At 38.4% G+C, this 22204-nt stretch overlaps 1 protein-coding gene across 3 annotated transcripts in view; it reads left to right on the top strand.

The window, feature by feature from the left end:
- Positions 1-4790: 4790 nt before the first annotated feature.
- LOC134824640 (collagen and calcium-binding EGF domain-containing protein 1-like) overlaps positions 4791-22204 on the top strand; it is a 76626-nt gene continuing 59212 nt past the window's right edge. For 2 of the 3 annotated variants that reach the window (XM_063836601.1, XM_063836602.1), the window contains exons 1-6: positions 4791-4863; positions 5007-5125; positions 5839-5967; positions 6365-6474; positions 12483-12575; positions 18041-18157. In XM_063836601.1, the coding sequence (XP_063692671.1) occupies positions 5010-5125; positions 5839-5967; positions 6365-6474; positions 12483-12575; positions 18041-18157 (565 nt within the window). In that variant the 5' untranslated portion in view covers positions 4791-4863; positions 5007-5009. Of the gene's footprint in view, positions 4864-5006; positions 5126-5838; positions 5968-6364; positions 6475-12482; positions 12576-16782; positions 17112-18040; positions 18158-22204 lie in introns of those variants that run through there. The other variant, XM_063836604.1, reaches the window with a different exon arrangement.

Raw genomic sequence — 22204 nt, 5'->3', positions numbered from 1 at the left:
TATAAAGTATAGTATGATGGTATGGTGGGTTAAAACATTGAAATTTTAGTATCATGAAATTAGTAACCATTAAATTATTACAAAAATTACATTAATACCCACATTGACATTTCATCAGAATTATGTACAATTATACAAAAGTACAAAATTTGGAGAAGTATAGAACCATTTAAAAATAAAATGGTAACAGGTTAACTGTGGTAGTGTTAAGAGTAAAAGAGGCATACTGAATACAGTTCTATACTTCTTTTAATAAAACGTAAATAAAAACTTTGTGAATTACTTGGTTCTAAATATCCAAGACCGTCGACGAGTCCAACTCGGCGCGCGTCTTGGTAAGTTATAAACCTACACATGTTACTCGCCTAAATTTCTTCGAAGTACCCTTATAGGCAAAAGCTACGAAGTAGCACGCGCGCCAGGCTGCGGGCTAGTCCGTTAGCAATGGACAAGTTTGCTGTAACTGTAACAGTTAATATTCAAGGTCTAAAAACTTACGGATAGTAGGGGGTGCACCATAAAAATAAACTTGCTCGGATTTTAAAAATTTTTGTACCATTGTTTTCTAGAGACTGTGAGAATTTTCACAATACCAAATTTGTCATACCTTTTTGGAAAGATCAGTGAGTTTCGCCTAGGTGCCATATTTGATGGTGCGCGGCTTTTGGAGCAAAATTAGCTGTAAAAGTCGCGTAATTTGACCAAATTTGACCAAATTCGTTGATTTTTGTCGTATTATTTGGATATATCTTCAGTTCCTTGAATGAGATCATTCTGAAAATTGGCGACAACCTTCCAATAGGGCTTTCACAACTGTCCGAAAAATTTGGTGGATATCGGAGTTGATATAGTGATCAAAATGGGGCAAAATACGTTGCTTTTAGCTGTAACATAATGTCTGATGGTTAGATATTGGATATGCTTTAAACTTTTCGGACACTTTCCTTGTAAGTCTATGAGTAAGCTTACCAATTTTTGTTGCAATCGGAGGTCTGGAAGGATACTTAATATCTATTTGTTTGAAGAAAATTGTGCTGGCCGAAATTAGCGCTAAAAAACCATCCTACAGTCGGCACGCGCGGCTCACTGTCGATGGCGCACTACCTACGGATAGGTTATTAATGATTAAAATTATTTCATGTGTTCTTGATTTTTAATTTTATGTTTGATTTTATATTTTAATTTATTTAATTGCTATTAGGTCAAAAATATTAAACATTGCAAATTTTCCATTGCATGATCTGATGACCGTATTTTTGGTTGCTCTAAGTTTAACATTTAACCTGCAAAGCCTTCGCGCTTGCAGTAGCAACAAAGTGCGTCAAACATTCGCGTCATGCAGTACGTTGCTCTAACCAGAGCCCTCTCGCTTTCAGTATGCAGTAGCGCGCGACCGCCGAACTTGTGAAACAAGCGCGTCACGCAGTACGAGTATAAACATGGCTATGTGAATGCAGTACGCAAAGATGCATGGTTGTACAATATGCATTTTGTAAAGTGTTTTGGTTCACATAACATTTTACATTTGTAATCTGGGGGGTAATATCTTGTGTATTTCTAACTGGTTTTATTTTATAATAATTTGTTGCCGTCCTTTGTAAAATTTAAAAAATATTTTATTATATATTATTCGATAATGACCGGATATTAGTAATTAGTGCCGATTTAAAATTATTGTGTGAATTGTTCAAATTAATCATCGTAATATTTAATTACTGATATATGCGTTTTATTGAAATGCGGAGCGATATGGCGCTAGCAGTATATATTGCTTTAAGTCACAAACAAAACAGAAAAACTTTTCATTCGCATCGTGTTGGACGTAGACGGCACAAATAATGTCATTATTTTGTATTTGCTTACGTGCGTCCTAAGCCGCGTGCTTGACTCCTTTTTCGTGGCAGTATATGCTTGCTATATCCAGAGCCCTTGCGCTTGCGATCATCTTAAAGCTAGTTGGAGAGCATCTAGACTGTAGTATAGAGGCAGTTTACTTTCCTGATTGATGAGCTTGGTATTCTTTCATACAGCCGTCGACTAGAAATCCTTAATTTGACAACACTGGCTGAGTGGCGAATTTACATGATGATCCCAGGTTATAATGTTCTAAAACATAAAGATTAGTGTCGGCGGAATGACAGGCTAAACGTCACCAGTAATGGTGAATACGTGATATCTTACTGAAGCTTTCAAAGCTTTCAAAGATATATATAATAAGCAGTTTGACGGATTTTGTAGCAGGTCCGGTCTTAATCTGGCATCCGGTCTTAATCTGGTATACTGTTTGAAACATTTTATACTTTTATAGTATTATGTAGTAGAATCATTGAATTGCTGACTTTAAAATAAAAATCTGAATACATTTTATAAAAACCCTTTAAATTATAAAAGTAGCCAATTCAATGTACTGGCTCTAAATTTATATCTAAGTCTGCTATTTTTACTGCACTAATACTTTTCAACCCTCTTTCTCCTTTAAGAGCAATGACTGTTGTTCTCAATAGGTTAAATCTTACTATTTTCCTGACAAAAGTCATCGCCTCACAATATCTTTGACCTGATTTTCTAGACATTTTCTCAGCTAACTTTTTAAAGAAAGTATTAAGTTAAATCAAGTGTGGTTTCTTTAGATAGAGGAGATGATACATGTACAGATAGCTCGACTGAGTCTGCTGAGGTACTTGCAAATGCCTTTAGCTCTGTTTTTGTGCGCGAACCCCCTGGCCCTCTCCCTAAAACTGAGAATTTAGGCCCTGATAATGAGAGTATTGCTGATAATGATGGTATGGAAGTCAGCAGTTCTGATATAAAGAGGCAACTTTAAAGCTTAACATTTCAAGAGTTCTGGTCTGGATGGTGTTCATCCAAAGTTGTCGAAATCGCTAGCTTATGACAACAATTTTGTTGAAGCAATAACTGAATTATTTCAAAGGTGTTCAGATACCGGATCTTTTTACCTGTAGTGTGGAAATCTGCATCTGTTGTAGCATTGTTTAAAAAGGGTATTAAATCCGACCCCTTAAATTATAAACCAGTTTCATTAACTTTCATTTTGTGCAAAGTGTATGAAAAATTGGTGTGAGCACATGTATTAGATTTTCTAGAACATCGAATTTCGAAGCATCAGCATGGATTTGTTAAGGGTAAACCGTGTTTATTTAATCGTTTAGAGACATTTGATGATATTCTTGACATTTTAGATGCAGGTGCCCCGGTTGATCTTTTATACTTGATTTTAGTAAGTCTTACGACGCAGTCCCCACTTTAGACTTTTGTCTAAATTGGAAGGCTTTGGTGTCAAAGGAAAAGTTTTAGATTTTATTACAAATTTTCTGACAGACAGGACCATGAGGGTTTGTGTAGAAGGACAATGGTCTGAGGTTAAACATGTTTTATCTGGTGTGTATGGTCCTGCAGTGGGGTCTCCTTGTCCTTGGATCTGTGTTTTGATCCGTCTTTTCTTAAAATTTTCCATTTGTGTCACTTAGACTCACCTATTAAATGTTAATCGACACCACTGGTCCTAGTTAGATTTAGCCATGGCACGACTACTCGAACGTAACAGTTAAATAGGTGTGACATACTATTATATTCTTATAATTATGTCATATGAATTGATTGCACTGCTAATAAATAAAATACTTTGTTTCCCTTTTTTAAAAAAATACTTTGTTTTACTTCCTCAGGGGTCGGTTCTAGACCCTCTCCTATTCATTCTGTATGTTAATGATTTGCCTGACCTTGTTGAAATAAGATTAAATTATTTGCTAATGATCTTAAATTGATTGATAATGCAGCTAACCAAGATAGTGTTGCTGAAGATATTGAAGAATTATCTAAGTTTTGGAAAGTATTTGGCTTTTAAAATTTAATCCTGCCAAATGCAAAGTAGTGCATCTTAATTCTAAGGTAAATGGTGTAGAACTTGAAGTATCTGTACAGGAAAAAGATTTTTGGGGTTATTACCCATAGCTCCCTGCTTTGGAATGAACAGATATGATCAAAGCATGTATCTCTAAGGCAAATCATATGATTTGTTGGATTGTAAGGAATTTAGTTATTGGAGAAAAAGTTGTTATGATTGCTATTTATAAAGCTTTATTAAGACCTCATCTTGAGTATTGTGTCCAATTGTGGAATCCACCTGCGGTTCATGGAAGTTGGGGGACTGTTTTGGAGCTTGAGAGCATCCAGCGGCAGTTTACCTGTCCGATTTATGCTGTGGGTACTCTTCCTAACAGCCGTAGACTTAATTTGACAACGCTGGCAGACCAGCGAATACATGGGGACGTCATAGAAGCTTTTAAAGTAACTAGTGGTTTGACTGATTATGGATCGGGAAAGTTTAGAATTAGCAGATCCGGTCTTGATCCGGTCTTTATTGTATTGCTGTGTACATTTTATTCTTATTTTATTTATAATTCTAATACTAATAAGATGCATTTTCGGCCAGTAGTTACTCATTCAGAAACAACTTGTACAATTTTTCATGGGTGGGCTATGGTAAAGTACCTAATTTCGTTGGACTAAACTGCCATTATATTGATGATTAGTGCGATTATACAACTGGGGGCTCTGGCTAGACGTCATCAACTATTGCTATCTATTTCACAGATTTTGGGTTTTTGTCATGGTGTGTGAAAAAATGCAAATGGCAAAGTTTTTCGTTATTTTAATTCCAAAAATCCGCATAGTGACGAAAATGGTGATGAAGCACATCACCATGCCTACTCCCTCTAAATTTAAACTTTACGAATTTCTTAAACTTGATTTATTTATGATTTAAACTAAGTTATGTGACTCATAGATGACTGAAATTTGGCTGAACAATCGATAGACAAGACGCTGAGGACAGAAAGTTAGGTAGGGAGTTACATTTCTATGGTGTAGCTACATTTTAATTTCTATATCCTCTACAACTAAAAGTATTTTAAATTTTCAATTCGTACTTTCCTACTAATCACAATAATATCTATTTTGTTTCTGACAATACTCAAAACTGTCAGGCTATGCTGCTATCAACACTAATCATACCGTGGTGTCTGTCCCTACTGCACAGATCCGATGGCTCAAGACAAGAACCATCACAAGATATAATAGAGCTGTCAGATGAACATGCTGGAGGGTAATTATTTATTATTAACTTTAAAATATTATTGATTATTGTTCGCATGTCTACTGCAAAGCTCTGTCATCCAAATTTGTCAGTCACAAATCTTACCAAATCTAAGGATCTTATTTTAAATACGTTGATACTTACACTGAGTATTGTCAGTTTAAACAAACTTGTCAGTTTATGGTATGTACAGGGGGACTGGGGGGGGGGGGGGGGGGGGGGGGAGTCAGTACACATAGGTTGGGGCTTGTTTCTCAGTCACTCAGCTTCAGTGACTGGTATGACTATGGATTCTTATTATCACTCATTAGAGGAATATATCAAATAAAATAATAACTATGTTCAATTTCCCGAATGAACATTTATTTCAGTTATTTATCGGTTTTAGAAATTTTAATTATTGGATCGAGTTGGATGTAATGCATTAAGTTTGTCATTTTAAATCTGTTTCGCTAACAATCAAATTTTTGCGACGGAATCCTCGGATGAGTAGTTACAGTATACCATCTGCAAAGTTACAGGTCTCAACTATAAAACGTGGCTATGTTATAAGACCCAACGTTCGTACACCGACTTTCGCCCCCCCCTCCCCCCCCCCCGGCCCCCTGTAGTATTTTGTGCAGCTTCCATAGCAAAGTACCTACAAATGGAAATCCTTGATATAAATTTTAGATAAACAAGAAGGATAATAAGGGTTCACTAATATTTGTGACATTACTCAGGGATAATGTTTGTTTCCTGACGAAGCTGGGTCCTCTGGAGACTGTGTTCAGGGACAGAACAATATCGTACAATGAAAGGGTTCCCGTCAAATGTCCAGTTCCTGGGCGAGATGATTGCTTTGATAATGTGTACGTTCTCTATAATTCATCGTTGATAATATTATGTTACTTTACTTTATGATTAATAATCATTTTATATCGACCACATTCCCCCCGAAAGTGACGGTATTTGATGACTATGATGGTTGTGGTCACATTTTTGGGTTGAATGCAGTTAAGGTTTGACTGTCATATTTTGGGTTTAAAACGATTAGTCAAATGTGCAACATTATTTTATTTTTAAAAGTCACGGAGTCAGGCTCTCAGTTACAGTATTTACGGAAATTTGAAATACAAGTAGATAGGTAACTGCTCAGTTTCTTTGTCGTAGAACAAGAAAGTTTGGATACAAGAATGCAGAGTTACAAACCAAAACTTTCGCCACATGAAATTTAAAACTTTCATCTAAACCCACCTAAACTGACAGGAAACGGTATAAGACGATAAAAAAGAAGATAAGGAGACCTAAAGAGATCACAATTTATCACTGCTGTGACGGATGGAACCCAGTAGATGGGACACTCGGTTGCCCTACAGGTGAGAATCCACATTAAATACGGCAAAGTGTATGTTTGATTGCTGTACTTTGATTAGATTCAAACTTGCTGACGTATAAATAATACCGATCGTATCATGTCAAAATATTTTAAGCTTCTGCACATGCTCTTTTGAATGTTTAAAACCAAATCTGCTGTGAATTTGTAGCACTGTCATTTTGCGACAGGTATTTATGTAGGTATTTATCATAATCCTAGACTATAATCCTGTACATGCTATATTACAGCGCAGGATTACTATGTGGGAGTATCATTCTCATACTCTTATCATTTAACACGGTCTCAAATATTGTGATCTATCCGTGTGAACTTGAGTCTGCATCTATTGTTGAGGCGCGCTCCAATCGCAAGCAAAAAGAAAGTAAGTCAAGTATCAGCATTATACGGTAATTTTAATACGAAGTTTAAAAACTTTGTAGCACGGGAGTAAAGTTTTACCGATGTGGCAAAAGCCATAATAGACACGTAGTTATTTGCTTATCAAATACGGTAGAAGTTTTGTAAATGATGGGGGAGTAAACCCTCCCTGCTACTGGAGTAAACCCTCCCTGCAACTATTAGTTAATATTAATATTAGTGGCTAGTGGCGCAGTTCGTTAGTCGACCTGCCTTACTCGTGATATGCTGCTCAATCACGAGGTTGCGGGTTCGATCCTCGCCTGTGACACTAGCCATGGGGTGAGCGGCGTTGCCGTTCTGCTAAGGGTTCCGATGAACCTATGTAGCCCCCCGGTCTACTCAGCCGAATGCTCGAGAAATCGTGTGTAAGGGTTAAATGAGGAGCTGTACATGATCAATACAGCGGAACCACGGGCGAAGAAAGTGTGGTATAATACCTTAACCGTCGCTGGCCTTAGTTATCAATCTTTCGGTTTCCTGTAAGTGCTGGTGCCGGCCATGGTTGTCCGAAGTAAAAGAAAAAGGGTGGTTTTCATAGATGACCTTGCTGCCTTGCAGCTAAACAACGTAAAGTAAAGTAAGTAAAGTAACCACTGAAAATAAATGTCGTAGTATAGAAAGAAAAATATATTATGTTGAAGTTAGAAAAGATCAGAAACTTTAAAAACATACTTTAGTTAACTGACATGACAATAACGAAAGATTTCGGGATATTTTAAACACTTGAACAAAAAAATAATAAAAAACATAATGAAAAGGAGAAACATATTATTTCGTGTTTAGAGAACAATGAGCTGAGCTATGCCTATGGCCGTAAATCCCGCTTCAAAAAGCTGCAATTATTTTCCTGGATATTTTGACGTTTAGAATATAACATAATATAAACCCGCTAGTCAAAAGCTTTGTTCGAGGAAATTTAAAAAATCAGTAATGTTTTAATTTCTTTTCATCGTCTAGCTCTGTTATACTGTAGAAAGTATGGCTTTTATCTGGCAACGACGACAACCTTGTTATAGTATTTGGATTCCCTAAACGATACTTTTTACCGCATCAAAAATATCGATCACAACCAAAGGTATGAATATTCATAGCGTGAGCCTAAATTTGAGCTAGAGTCATTACGTATCATAATTATAAGGCATGACAACGCGCATTGCTAATCTGTTCTTGCTCGCGCACGTGCAATCTCTTGATGTTGCTAAGCAACGACGCCGTTGTGGTGTCAAAAACGCGAATTAAATAGGTTATAATTATTTTAGTCTCTTGAGGTTTGACACCACTTTATATTATTAGGGTTAGACGGGTTCCTGCTAGTTATTCTAACGTTTATTTTACCTCACTTTCGAAGTTAATTATAGAAAATTTAAAGCTTTAATCAAAATCCTAAGAATGCTACATCCTACTCCTATCCTTTTTTTACAACCTTGCTAAAAATGGCAAGGTTTCAACTCCATTTGCGAGCTGAAATTGGCCACGCCAGAGGGTCGGTTTTTGGTCGGTTTTTTCCCACGTTGCCGGGGGATTTCGTCAAGTTTAAAATGTAATATAGATGTATACTTAAATATTATTCAGACGATCGTTTTTGTCTGACGGTCATGAAATATTACAATAATATCATTTACCTAATACCTCTAGCATACCTAGATTACAGTTTATACTTTCAAGTTTTAATTCAACCTAAAATAATATGTACGTTGGTCAATATACGGTACCACATATTATTTCTTAATTTCAGAAATAAACAATATGATTCTTCTTTTGTATATCAACACAAACTCCGGCACAAAATTGTGGCTTAGTGGCGCAGTTCGTTAGTCGACCTGCCTTACTCGTGATATGCTGCTCAATCACGAGGTTGCGGGTTCGATCCTCGCCTGTGACACTAGCCATGGGGTGAGCGGCGTTGCCGTTCTGCTAAGGGTTCCGATGAACCTATGTAGCCCCCCGGTCTACTCAGCCGAATGCTCGAGAAATCGTGTGTAAGGGTTAAATGAGGAGCTGTACATGATCAATACAGCGGAACCACGGGCGAAGAAAGTGTGGTATAATACCTTAACCGTCGCTGGCCTTAGTTATCAATCCTTCGGGTTCATGTAAGTGCTGGTGCCGGCCATGGTTGTCCGAAGTAAAAGAAAAAGGGTGGTTTTCATAGATGACTCTGCTGCCTTGCAGCTAAACAACGTAAAGTTAAGTAAGTACGTTGGTCAATGTCCCACATATTTCTCAATTTCAGAAATAAACAATATGATTCTACTTTTGTATTTCAACACAAACTCCGGCACAAAATTTGTTTTCTGAAGAGAATAACCGAAATTATTTTTGTGGACGTTTACTAGACTATTGATTCAGACAATTGGTTTAGATTAAACTTTCAAGTTATCCGACAACCAATTTTGCTTGGACAATATTTCCTAAATTTTCTTTTAAGAACGTAACAATCTGATTTTATTCTTGCATTTCCGCGCAAAAAGGAGAAAGTACCGATTTAAAAATACGGAATAAATTAGGGTTAATCTCAGAGCTCTTGATCCACGGAGAGATTCCAGATCATGAAAATTTTTCGCGCCGTAGAGTCCTGTTTTTACGGCGCCGCCGTAGAGTCTTACGCCATAGAGTCCCGGACCCATTATGGGGACCTGAAAATTATAAGAGTAGTCCCTCCGCAAGTGGTAGTGCCAGGTCCCGAGTGGCAGGACTGAACGTCTGGAATAATGCCAGTTTGCTTTTGAAATATGAGGCAGAAGTCAGTACATTCTCAAAACCAATATTAATGCCTCCTGCATAATGCATTACTTCGTTAAATTTTGGTCCGTGGTGATTGTTACGCAATGGTATTAATGTTGTTTATTTTTCCATGGAAAAATTCGGACGAATAAAGGTCGAATAAAACTAATTAGGGGAGCTGGAGGATGAAAAAAAATCCGGAAATTACTCGATCGAGCTTAGATCACGACTTATCATGGGTATCATCTGGTTATTGATAGATTGCACTTTGCTTAGAACGCCCTGTTATCACTAGGAGTAAAACAAACATTTCCCATGCTTAGGGATCGTAGAGTGATAATTTAAAACCGCTTTAATTGATTTGAGCCCCTTTGAAAGGTTGGAAGAAGGATGGAAGTTTATTTAGGCCAACCTCGCATAGTCGCATGGCTCGATGTCATTTATTTGAACCCACAAGATACTTAAATATAACTTATTTTAAGCTTAATGCCCACGAACCGGATGTTCGTGATCTTGATTTGAAATTTGTGTTCAAATCTATCCTCAGCTCGTCAACACCCGGCATTTCTCTTTGTGGGTCAATATGAGACGAGAATATACCGCGAGCATCACAACACGCAATCAAAGATGATTGATTGCTTGTTGAAATAGGGCTGGTCGTTCAATTGGTATAGTCTGTCATTAGGGTTATAACCTGCTGTTATCAAGCAACAATTTGATCGATGTGAGTAAGGATACATTGTTCTGGCGGGGTTCCAGCATTGTTCTGGCGGAGTTCCAGCTCTGTTCTTCGTAATGACGTCTCCGGGACACTGGACAGGTGCCGGACATATTTGACAAGTTCTATAAATTCGATCTGATGAATGATGATGAGATTAGAAGATACAAAATTGCAACCTTTGTGCCACCCACTAGTCCGTGAAAATGACGTTTTCCCGCCTGTGAAAGTAGCGGATTTAAGAAGCAATCAATCGTTTATTGGTTAGGCCACTAGGTAACATTTGGACTCGATTAGTATTTGATGTAATAATACTTGCTAGCTTAATTTGTGTCATTTCTATTTTGGTTAAAGAACGGTTGCAACCAATTACTATACCAGGAAAACTATGTTAAAATCACCTCTCGCTATGACGTCGCGTTATTTTGGGTGAGTTTATTGCTCGAATCTGTCATTGGTGTACAGAAAATTCGAGAGAGTATGAAATCAACAACGTCGAAACTCTAGAAGAATAAAGAAACAGTGTGGAAATACTCAGGAATGTCGAATAAGTATTTTAACCAATGACTGATATGTTATTATATTTATCTACTCGTCCATTTTTTTAAATTAGTCGGCCAAGGTAATCAAATCATGAATTGGGGGAACAATGGTAAGCTGAGATAGATTTAAAAAATCAATTTAGCTCTTGGTTGGTTTCAACGATTAATCCATTCCATGATGAATTTTTGACCTGATTTGGAACACGGAGTCAAGTTATTCAATTTTGTCCGGTAAGTGAAATTGGTTTGGCGTTCTTGAAGAGATTTGTCCAAGGAGAGATTTGACTAATGAGAGTTTTATTCCGGTCGCTAAAAGTCGGACAATTGTAAAGTGCCCTTTTTTCATGAAAAAACCGGCACATATTCTAGAAAATGGCCCCAAAAGCACATAACCGGTGTTCTTCACCAGATCTTATTTAAGATTTTTACTGACAACCGAGTTTTGATGACGTCACAAAAAACAGATAATATCGTTAGTTAGCTAGCTACACGTACTAGAAGAGGCAGTGCTAAGTAGGGCGAGGCAGTGTTAATTAGTCTAAGTGCCGACTTGACGCTCTTCAATAACCCTGCCCCAATCACACAATCTCAACTTACTAGAGTGCCCTGGTGTTACTATAATGTTGATAACGAGGTTATATTGGGCCATTATCATATATTCAAACATAATTTGATCGCATTGACTGGGTGAAATTGTAGGGTCGCTAATATATTTAGATGGAGTGGTAACAGGTGCGATGATTTTGCAGAATGTGGAAGAAAAGGAATGCTATACTGAAAACAAGATTGATCGCATTTCTAAGGGCATTGTAATTTGTATTTATGGATCTATGGAGCAAAAACGTCAATCGATTGGATATGCCCTGGTGGAATCATGCCAAAGTTAGTTGACGGTATCAGATTATGCATTCGTTGAACAGATCGAATTCCGCAATCTAGCTTGAAATGAGAAATGTTAAAATGAGAAATGTTAAAACAGTCTGCTGCCATCTGCCTCCTTTTTCCTGATCACATACCATCATCAGATAAGCTGACTATAGTCATGATCCAAGCATTAGACTCTGACTTGTTACAGATGTGGGAAAGTTTGGCCGCAAAATACACGGCAGTATCCTACCTCGACCTCAGGACAAATTGACCGTGATTTATTCCAACCCCCTGCTAATTTGTTTCAACTGTAAGGACCAATGAAGGAAAATGGGTTCTAGACTGCTTTAAATCAATAGTAATACCCTGGCCGAAACATTCCAGACTAAGAATGTACTGATAGCACGCATATAGTGCTTGGATAGCACGTGCCCGCCACGAAAATAATCCTGATTAAATGGTAAAAATCTTAGTTTAGGTGAAGGGTGAGGTGGGCTGTCAAGGACGGTCTGGGACACTGCATTCGGTCTCTTTGTTGCCCAATGCGCTAGGCGATACATCACGATATGACATGATGTATGGATATCGTTCCCGTGATAGACACCATAAACAGCCACTAACCTCAACCTACCTTATCATGGCCACATGGTGGGTTCCGTGGTGTTTTCCATGGAGATACCCAATAGTTTTTATGGTGACGCTTTGTGGTTTCCATAGTAACCCAACATATTATTTCAGCGAATTGTCCGTGCTCAAGATTGACGGCTACCTGCTTGTCTCCCACGGAATGTTTGTGCAAGCAAGGCTGGATGGGAACACTCTGTGACGAAGGTAACAATAACACAGCAGCATAATTATAGGGAATCCGTGTCATTATGTTATTTTGTAAGACTAAATTTAGAAATTCTGGAATAGCATATATTTCGTTTCTATGTTTTAAATATGATCACTATTTTGTGATAATTCAGTTTGGTGCGTTTATCGTTATCACTCCGTTCGCTGTTTTGTGTTCGGCAGATCTCCCTCCCTCTCTATCATGAACCCTTATCAGTAGGTCGTCATGCGTAGGCGTGGTGTAATTATGCCTGCCCGGTCCTATCACAAATTAGACGGATTTGATTAACTTTTCGTTGAGTTTTTTTACTGTAGGGCCTCGTTTTTGACGGGCACGTGATGTTAGACATTTCGTAAGTTCCGACTAACACCAGGAACAAAATGATGACAACACGGACTGTCTAGGGTGACTGATAACGGTGTGTTGTGATTGGTCAGAAATAGGGTCACGTGTCAAAACAACAACCCGTCTCGCTCACATGTCTGTCCGAGCTAACGATCCCTGAATCACACACCCCGATAAAACTATGTGCTCAAAATCGATAACTTCTTAACGCTAACATCTTTAGTTTTCTTTGAGTACTATTTCAGTGCTGTTTAAATACCGACAAACGCCGTTCCCACTAATCCAAACAAATATTCCGTCGCAATTTAAGTTTTCGTTGAGTGTTGCCCCGGTCCAATTAAGCGACCGCGGATGTTTGCCTACACTAGTGACGACCCGTTGCGTCTAGCTCAAGCGGTCCCGGTCGTGCCCTTGTGTCGCGATCAAAATACTCCGCTTATACCAAGCGATATAATCGGGAATTAATGCTATTATATACCCTGATCTTTAATATGCTATTGTGTGGTCAAGGTATCCCCCTGGTCTTGGGAGATGCTAATGTTGTTGCCGACGTTACTGTTTACTGTGACGCGTTTTAATGACCTCCCCGAAACAATGAGCACCTATTGTTCCGGTAACGCAATTAAGTGAAGCTCAGGTGAACCATCCATTAATGTCGTTAAAGTTAATGGCGGGAGGAGGAGGCCGGGGAGCATTCTTTTCGGCCATGTAACGGACTCACCATACACCAGCCGGCATGTCAGTAGCATATAATTACGTTTTTGTTTTGATGATGACATGAGTTTATCATTGGTGATCGTTGGCATATGTTGTTTGTTTTCGTTTATTTATTTAGTTTAATTAATCCGTTTTGTACCGGGACTGGTATCGCAAAAAAGTCAAGATCAAAGGGCGCTGTCCGGTCTAGTTAACGAGATATAAGCGGACTATATTGCCATGCTTACGTATCTGAGTTTCATTTCGTTCCTCTTGAGGACAAGGATTTAAGTTATTAACTTAATCTATTGTTGATTTTTAATGGTGCGTTAAGTTGAGGTGCTCAGTCGAGAAGTTCACGCCAATTCCTTGGCAAACGGCAGCCTACTTTTTGTTATAAATTAGGTTATGGTAATTGTTTCGTACTTAAAAATGTGTTTATCGGCGCCTAATTCCTCGTGCGGGAGTTTTGTGTGAGCTTGCGTAGCCGTGAAGTATAAAATACAGGATGAATATTAAGTTAGCTCTATAGAATGAGGTGGTAAGCACGTTGCTTCAATCGTAACTCTTGGGCAAGTCTTTCATAATTCATATCTGATATCAAAGATTTATTTTTGCAGACCGGATCTTGAAATTATTTGTTTTTACCTAGTGGCGTGGTCAATTCTGCCGTGTCCTTCAAAGCTTTATGATCTCAGTTTTGTTATATATGTTCCTGTCAATATATTTTCCTGTCAAGATATTTTCGTATCGCAACGCGGATATCATCCCTATTGAATATTGAAATCGTTTCGCATCAAGTGATCTTTTTAGCTCATCAGTTCTTTTTATAGTTTCCTCAAGTCAAAACTTTGCAATCATCACGTTTCTTCATAATTAGAGGTGTACAAATTCCGCACTAGACAGTGTAGACTAGATGAAGTGATATTATGAAAATTGTTGACCCCATTATGCTATTTACATCCAATTGGTAGACGCCGAAAAGTGACTTTACAACAGGAAAATTATTGACCGGAGTAATCACCTTTGTGAGGGGGGGTTAAACGCCGAGAACACATCTTTCAATGATGTTAAAATTAGTTCACCTCCTAATTCGGCGTAACGGGATCATTTAGCTTACATTATGCCGTTTCGGGAACTTTCCACGCGACTTTCGTCGATTTCTAAAATAACATGCAGTTTTGTCATTAACTGTCGAGTATATGTTGCTGTGTACATGATTTCAGCCGTAAACTTCATGTTATAAAAACCTGTATCATTACAACAATATTTCAAGTATAAATTAATTTATCAATAATTTGAGTCCGTTCAAGGAATCCAAGCAAGAATTACAATGAAGATCTTTCCTATTTATCTCGATACGGCCTAACATCCTCATCTCTTATTCGGTCGATATAATATACCTCGGCATCTTTCGTTTCTCATTGGTTGCATTTTTGCACGTGTAATTAAGCCTGGACTGTGAATGGTCGCCGGAACTTGGCGGTCTTGATTTGTTTTACAACTGTAAAACCCAGATCACGTTTTGTTCAATGGTAGTAAACACTTCTCTTTCCGGTTTTTTTGTTGTGTTAAACTATATTAAGTTCACGAAACATTTTGCAGCGAGGACAGTCAGTAAATTTTCCGTTGTATACGTGGGTTATTCGGTGTTCTTTGGCGATGTGTTAGAAAATTGCCCCTAAAATAGCATTCCATCTATATCATGGTTTAAAACCTTGGTCAAATGATTGGTATCAGTTTCAAAAGTTTAGTTAGTAAAAAATGTAAAAACGTGCTCGACCAAACGCTTACCTGGAAAATTGCAAGTCTGAGGATCTGTCTTTTAAACGCCCCTCTAATGATACGACTTTTCGAACACAGTAGGAAAAGCAGTGCTTAAGTAACGCCACAAGGGCTACTTATTATCTACTCGGTTCTGATTGGATCGAACTGCGCAGGACCCTCGTTTCATTGGCTCTCTCCCAGCTTCCCAGTCCCCACATTTACTCTACCAGTAAAACTCCGCTGTTAGGACATTTCTAGATAAAGTTATAAAGATCTAATATGACAGCTTAAACTTTTATTCACGGCAAACGGCATAAAATCAGTGCTTCCGTGTCGATTTTGCGAATGATCATCTGATTCAAAGAATGCATAAAAAGGGATATTTAGTTGCTATATAAAGGGACGATACACGATTTGTTCACTTTTCTTTCTGATTGTTAAAATTTGTCAAAAAACCCGCCCTACAATAGGGCAAATCGTTTTTTGACCAAGTATTCCCCAAATTTTCACCCCCTCCTAGAAGATAATTCGGCTAGAAAATTATAAAATTACTGTAAAATATATCCTGAAGCCCATAGGAGAGGTGGATTATAGAGTGTTTATTATTGTAAAGAATGACGCCTCCTGTCAGGGGAAGGAAATATGCGCCAATGTGACTTTCTTTTATTCTTCTCCTGTCGTTAAAACCTGACCTGTCCTTGACCGCTGGGAGATTCTCTCATATCGCAACACTTGGTTCTCCTATCTCCTTATTTGTTACGTATATATTAGGGCACAACTGCACAAGTCACAAGGATATCCATTTGACACACCTGCAGAAGGCTGTCTGTGGTGCCGCGATCAGCTTCTTTTGCGGGCTAGTAGGGTGTGTTCTGCATGCTAACCACAACTTTTGACCTCCCCTGGCCCTGTCTACAGTCCTACAGTTTGTACTTTGTCTTTGTCAGCTCCGAATTTATTGTTATTTATTTTTGTGCTACATTTTATGGCAGCCGGACGACCCTAGTGGACGTTATTAATTAGTTTTTACTTTCACAGAGCTTACTCTTAGAGACATGTCATGTTTAAAGTATCAGTGAATATCACGCTAATTTTTACGACTATAATCCATCAACTTCAATCCGACTATAATCCATCAATTTCAATCCTGAGTTCTTGGCGCCGTACTTCATGACAGCATACCTAGTGAGGCCGTTTTTAAAAGAGTTGACCGAGGTGAGAGTTACGATTGTAACTAAGACTCAGCTCCAGGAGTTACTATTAGCCCTTGCTTCCTGCCATTCCGTTCGTATTATCTCACTCATGACAAATCTAAATAGTTTACTTCAGTCCACCAATCTAAACATTAATCTTCGACGACGATTTGGATTGAGTAACAATTTTCAACGTCTGCTTTTCGGTGTTGTACTCCGTCTCACTCCGAATATTTCCCCAGTTAGAAATTTTAGGTTATGATATCAAAGACCATATGAGTATATCTATACGTGACGACGCTCTAGACCAAGTGACGTCATCACTTCTTCGTGTGACGTCATCACTGTTCCACATAACTGGTTCCCTAGTTCAACTGACGTCTTCCTTCCTGTTTTTGTCGTCGCTTTTTTGTTGTGTTCAAGGATATCCTCTGGGAGGAAGGGCCGGACGACGAGGCAGAGGCAAGACGCTTGAAAATCACGATGCCTTCCAACCTATTTATCAGAATTTTAATAGTTATATAAATTACGGTTAGTCTTAACGAGTTTGTTGCATGAATTTTTGATTTCAGAATGACAGTTTTTTTATTTGGTTACGATAAAATTGCAATTTTGTGAGGTGATAACCTCTCAGGATGGTTTGTAAAGTTTTGTCGTTTTGTGTGTGTTTTGTCGTTTTATGTGTGTGTTTTGTCGTTTTATGTGTGTTTTGTCGTTTTATGTACGTGTTTTTGTTCCTTTTTAATGTGAGCCTTGTTTCCAGCCAAACCTTCACAACACCAAGTTAAAGGTTTCTCCTTTAAAACCAGCAACCACATAAATCACTTTATGTTCGATTAATCTGATCTGGGTGCATTGGAGGGACCTGGAAAGGAGGGTACTAAATTAGGGTGCATTGCAAGATGTCGCTGCTTCAAATGCTAAATTTAAAGTTTAAACAACACGAACTGCTTGACAAACTTATTTGACTCATGACGGCACCGCTTGGAGTATTTATTCATCCAGTCATGCGTTTTTAACTCACCTCGTACAGTTTTTGGGCGCGTTTTACCCCATACCTTTGATGATCTTGTATTTGATGCTCTTGATACTCTAACTTTTTTAATCACAACGTTATGCCGAATCGCGTTTGGACGCCAAATCGTCAGATAATTTAATTTATAATACTGCGAATCCGTCTTTTCTTCGTTTTAACTTTTTGTCCTCTTTTTTCCCTCTTCCAATGTACTCAAATTACATAACCCGGTTATGATTGTTAACCAGTAAATCTGAAGCAATCAGGAACCTGTCACCGTGACATTTACTTTGTGACAGCTAAGACAAGTGCAGAGTTTTAATCGAATCGGCAATTATGTTACGTTTAACGTGATTTTTATAGATTACATCTTAAGAAGAAATGCTTGTAAGAAGTGTTTATGACAGATATTTATATAAGATTCTAAAACGTCTCCCTTTTTCAGACGTGAACGAGTGTTTACAAGGGATGTGTTCGCACGATTGCCACAACACTCAAGGCTCCTACTATTGCAGCTGCCCTACAGGCATGGACCTGTCTGACGATGGTCACACTTGTATAAGTAAGTGGTTTTGATTGTCTGTCTGTCTGTGCGATTGTCTGTCTGTTTGTCTGTTTCTCATTCTGTTTGTCTGTTTGTCTGTCTGTCTGTTTTAAATGTATGTCTGTTTCTGTGCGATTGACCGTTTGTGTGTCTGTCTGTTTCTGTGCGTGTCATTTGAAACGTGGTTGGATAAATTTTCAGACCTGTCATAAATGTGTTTTTAATTGAATGTAAATTGTTAAATGTAAACCTGTAGAAAATCGTATATTATATCAACCAGACCTTCTAAGCCTGTGGTTTTGATGCTAAAAGTGAAAATATAAAGGATCCAGGATTACGGATATCCTGTTTAGTAAATGTTACCAATGCCGTCTGCACTAGGTTGCACCACTACCTTGCGGTATGATCCAACTTACCGTTGGACTTGTTATTAACTGTCCCTCCTCCTTCTCCTCCTTCTCCTCCCCCTCCTTCTCCTGCAGGCTACGGGGCTACCGCCCACTCTCTCCTCCTTTTATTGGGGTCCATGCGCAGCCAGGTGATCTGTCAGCCTCATTCCAACCCGATCTAACAGCCTGTCTGCCAGTCTAGATCACCTCATCCCACTCCACGCCTGGACTGGCAGCTAATGATTGCCTCCCAGACTCACCCTAGCGTTTTGTCTCCTTAAACCCGCGTTCTTTCCATTACGGGATATTCCGGTGACAATTGTTTGCACTCGTTAGCCCCGACCGCTGGTTAATCGACAGATCTCATATGAGAGCATGATATGAGAGCATGATATGGCCATATGTTTGTTTGCAGGGCCGCACAACTTCACAAATTTAATCGGACCATTAGCCTATTGTAAAGTTTAGCGCTAATTAAGGTTTAATTTAGCGCTAGAATCGATGGGAACGAATTTTTTTGGGGGACAATATTAATTTAATTTGAAAACAGATAATGGACCTGGTAACTGAAGGTAATTGTACAAAGAGCTCTAAATAATGGATATTTTGATGGACATGAGTATTTATTAGAAGTGGTCCCAACTGTAAAAGTCACTCCTACTCAAACCGGTCATGCGAAGGTATTAGAAAATAGTTTCAAGGGCATTACAACCAAACTTCCTCCTAACTTTTTTGTGTCCTGTAACCTGAGGTTCATTTTTTGTTGAGAACCGAGGGTATTTTAATTTGATCGCTTTGAGCTATCCGAATAATATGATTGTTCGAGATTTTTTGCCGAGTCGAAGCCGACCAATTTGTCTAAAAACCATAAAAATATGACAAATATATAATATTGTTTGATAACTTTAATTATACTATATATACTATACTTATACATGGGGGAGCTGGAGGGGGGGGGGGGGGGGGGGGGGAGGGTGTTATACGCGTTATAGGACGTGTGCCACTACAAAGAAGAATGATTATTTATTTACAAATTGTGCGGGTTATTTGAATCAGGGAATTATGGTTTTTAAAAGTCTTTTGTGAACCCCGAGCAGACGGAAATGCTTGATTATGACATTTTCCAAAAAACAAGCACATATTATAGCATTTTTCTTCGCAATTAGAAAATTTGATCAGAGTTTAAAATAATTTGTATAGTTAGCCGGTACCAGGTCACATTGTAGCCAAATAGAACATTCTTCGGTTCCTAGAACGCCCGAAATTTGAATATTTTGCTAACGTCACTTTGGTGATAGAAAGTCATTGCTCTAACTAGCTATGTCTGGGGAGGCACCTTCTGTAGGCACGTGACCTCTAAACCCGTGGCCTATAGAACTTAACCACGTGACAGCGTGTACCGACTGAAAGTCTGCTAACTAAATTAAAGGTTTTTCGCTTCCTCGTCCAAATAGTGGTTCATTTTGAAGATTTCACCATGTTCTGTAGAGCGTAACATAAATATTAATAACATGTACATTTGCCAATGTTCACAAATGTAATTTACGAATGTTATCGATCGCTGCAGTGGACACATTTTATTGTTGTAATATATTGCCCAACATGACCGTCCATAGCTGTTGTGAACAACGCTGTTCGATATATCATCTTACAAAAGCTAAGGTGAGCTATGATGAAGCAGAGTCGAATAGGAAACCATTACTCCTCAACAATGTAATCGTATTATCACTACTACAGTACATTAATTTGTTGATTTCTCCTCTGATTATTTGGGTGCATCTAATTTTATCACGGCTCGGTGCTACTCATTTTACTGTCTGCTTCGTTCTCTGTTTGTTGGGTTTTGTACTCTGATTTCACAGTGGTCGGTGAACTACTGGACATACCGACTACTGCACCCAAATGAAAATTAGATTTGCTATTTTCTCTGTCCATGATCCTGATTTTCCCTCTTATCTTTTCCTTCAAAAGGTTTTAAAAAATACTTCTGTATGTTTGCAGGCCATGTCTTCAACCACCACTGATTGCTAGTCTCCATCTTCAAACTTAATCCCTGGCCCTCCCACTATTATCATTTAGATATAGAGATATAGCTAGTGATTTAATATAGCTAGATATAGCTAGATATTTAGATATTGCTAGTGATGGGCTAGTGATTCAATATTCGCCCCTGTTCTTTAACTTCGTGCTTGCCCGAACCATTGATCGTACCGTGAGTGTTGGGTAGTCGCCAAGTTAGGGGCACCTTTCTCTTTGGGCACCCCGCACCATATAGTCATGTACCAAAAGCTTTGTACGCTGTTACAGATAGTTATTGTCGTTGGACTTAATTATCTAGAGTATATGCATTAGGCGTACTGCACAGTTGGCAGGCAGCCAAATGTTAATTAGGTTTTAAAGTAGATTGATCTGATTACTGGATATTATTCCTGGCTCTATAATTAGTGTACAATTGCCCCCAAGCCACTGTATATTGTTCTTATCTGTAACCGTTATCTTGATTCCATTTAGATTCTAATTAATCTTTCGACTCACGAACACAGAATTGTGTCTATATTATAATCAGTTGTGAAAGTCTAGACTTTTTCTTTTTTATATTACTTACGTCTTATGATCACGAACTTTAATATCAGTTATTGCGTTTGATTGTAATTTAATATTCGGATCTATATATATTAGTTAGGCCTTTAATTCTTGTATTAATACAAATATAAATATAATCTTTATAAATATATATTATTAAAGCCAGCAAGTTAGTCCCAGAAGAGCCAGTATTACTAGGATAATATAACCACAGCTTGAAATCATATGTAACTTTATCACCACCCCACCGTATTGGCGACTCTCCTCCAGCATCTCCCAATAGGTCCCGATAAAAAGCAACCATATTCCGGCGATCCTGAGTCTTGAGACTGGATCTCGCTACCTTGCTCCCTTCATTGCTCCTTCTCCTTCTCCTTCATTGCTCCTTCTCGCGGACTCATTGCATCACAGAAAATATTGCGCTATTATCGTCCCTTTTAATATTGTGTCATAACGTCAGGTGTGTGCAGGGATAAATGTGATGATGACTTGATTAGAGCAGAGGGGATGTTCTGACAGATGGCCGAGTGGTTGTGGCAGTTTGCCACTTTATCTGCGGTCAGGTGATCCGTCAGGTGATCCGTCAGGTGATCCGTCAGGTGATCCGTCAGGTTCGTCTGATGAGTTTACAGGTGAAGATAATGGTAGTTGATAGGGTGTCTCCACGAAATCTAAATGCAGAAATGATGGTATTATCGTTCTTTTGTTATTGGCGATCTGCTTTAAAAAAAAGGCAGAATAAAAAAGTAACGTTACGGTACGAGTCTGAAAATTCTGGGTCAGAAAAAATGAAGGGCTCATCATGTCAGTAATCTTGTTTATCTTGTTGATCGAGTCAAAGGGAAATGCCGTACATATCTAATCTATTCTTATCACACCTACTACGTCAAGCAATAATTTACCCCAAATTCCTCAAATTCAATCTGCCCACAAAAATGTCTACCTGATCACCGTTATTCGTTCTACAATCCAGAAAAAGAAGCCCGACAGCTGCACTTGACCTAGTTTATAAGATTTGCCGAGAGAAGCCTATCCACGTCGTGCCGCTGCCTCAAAAACACCAGGATTCATCTCCCTTGGGACCGGGCCGTAT

Source organism: Bolinopsis microptera, chromosome 12 (genome assembly GCF_026151205.1).
Source record: "Bolinopsis microptera isolate Bmic1 chromosome 12, MBARI_Bmic_1.0, whole genome shotgun sequence".
NCBI lineage: Eukaryota > Metazoa > Ctenophora > Tentaculata > Lobata > Bolinopsidae > Bolinopsis > Bolinopsis microptera.
This window is presented reverse-complemented; position numbering and strand designations above follow the sequence as displayed.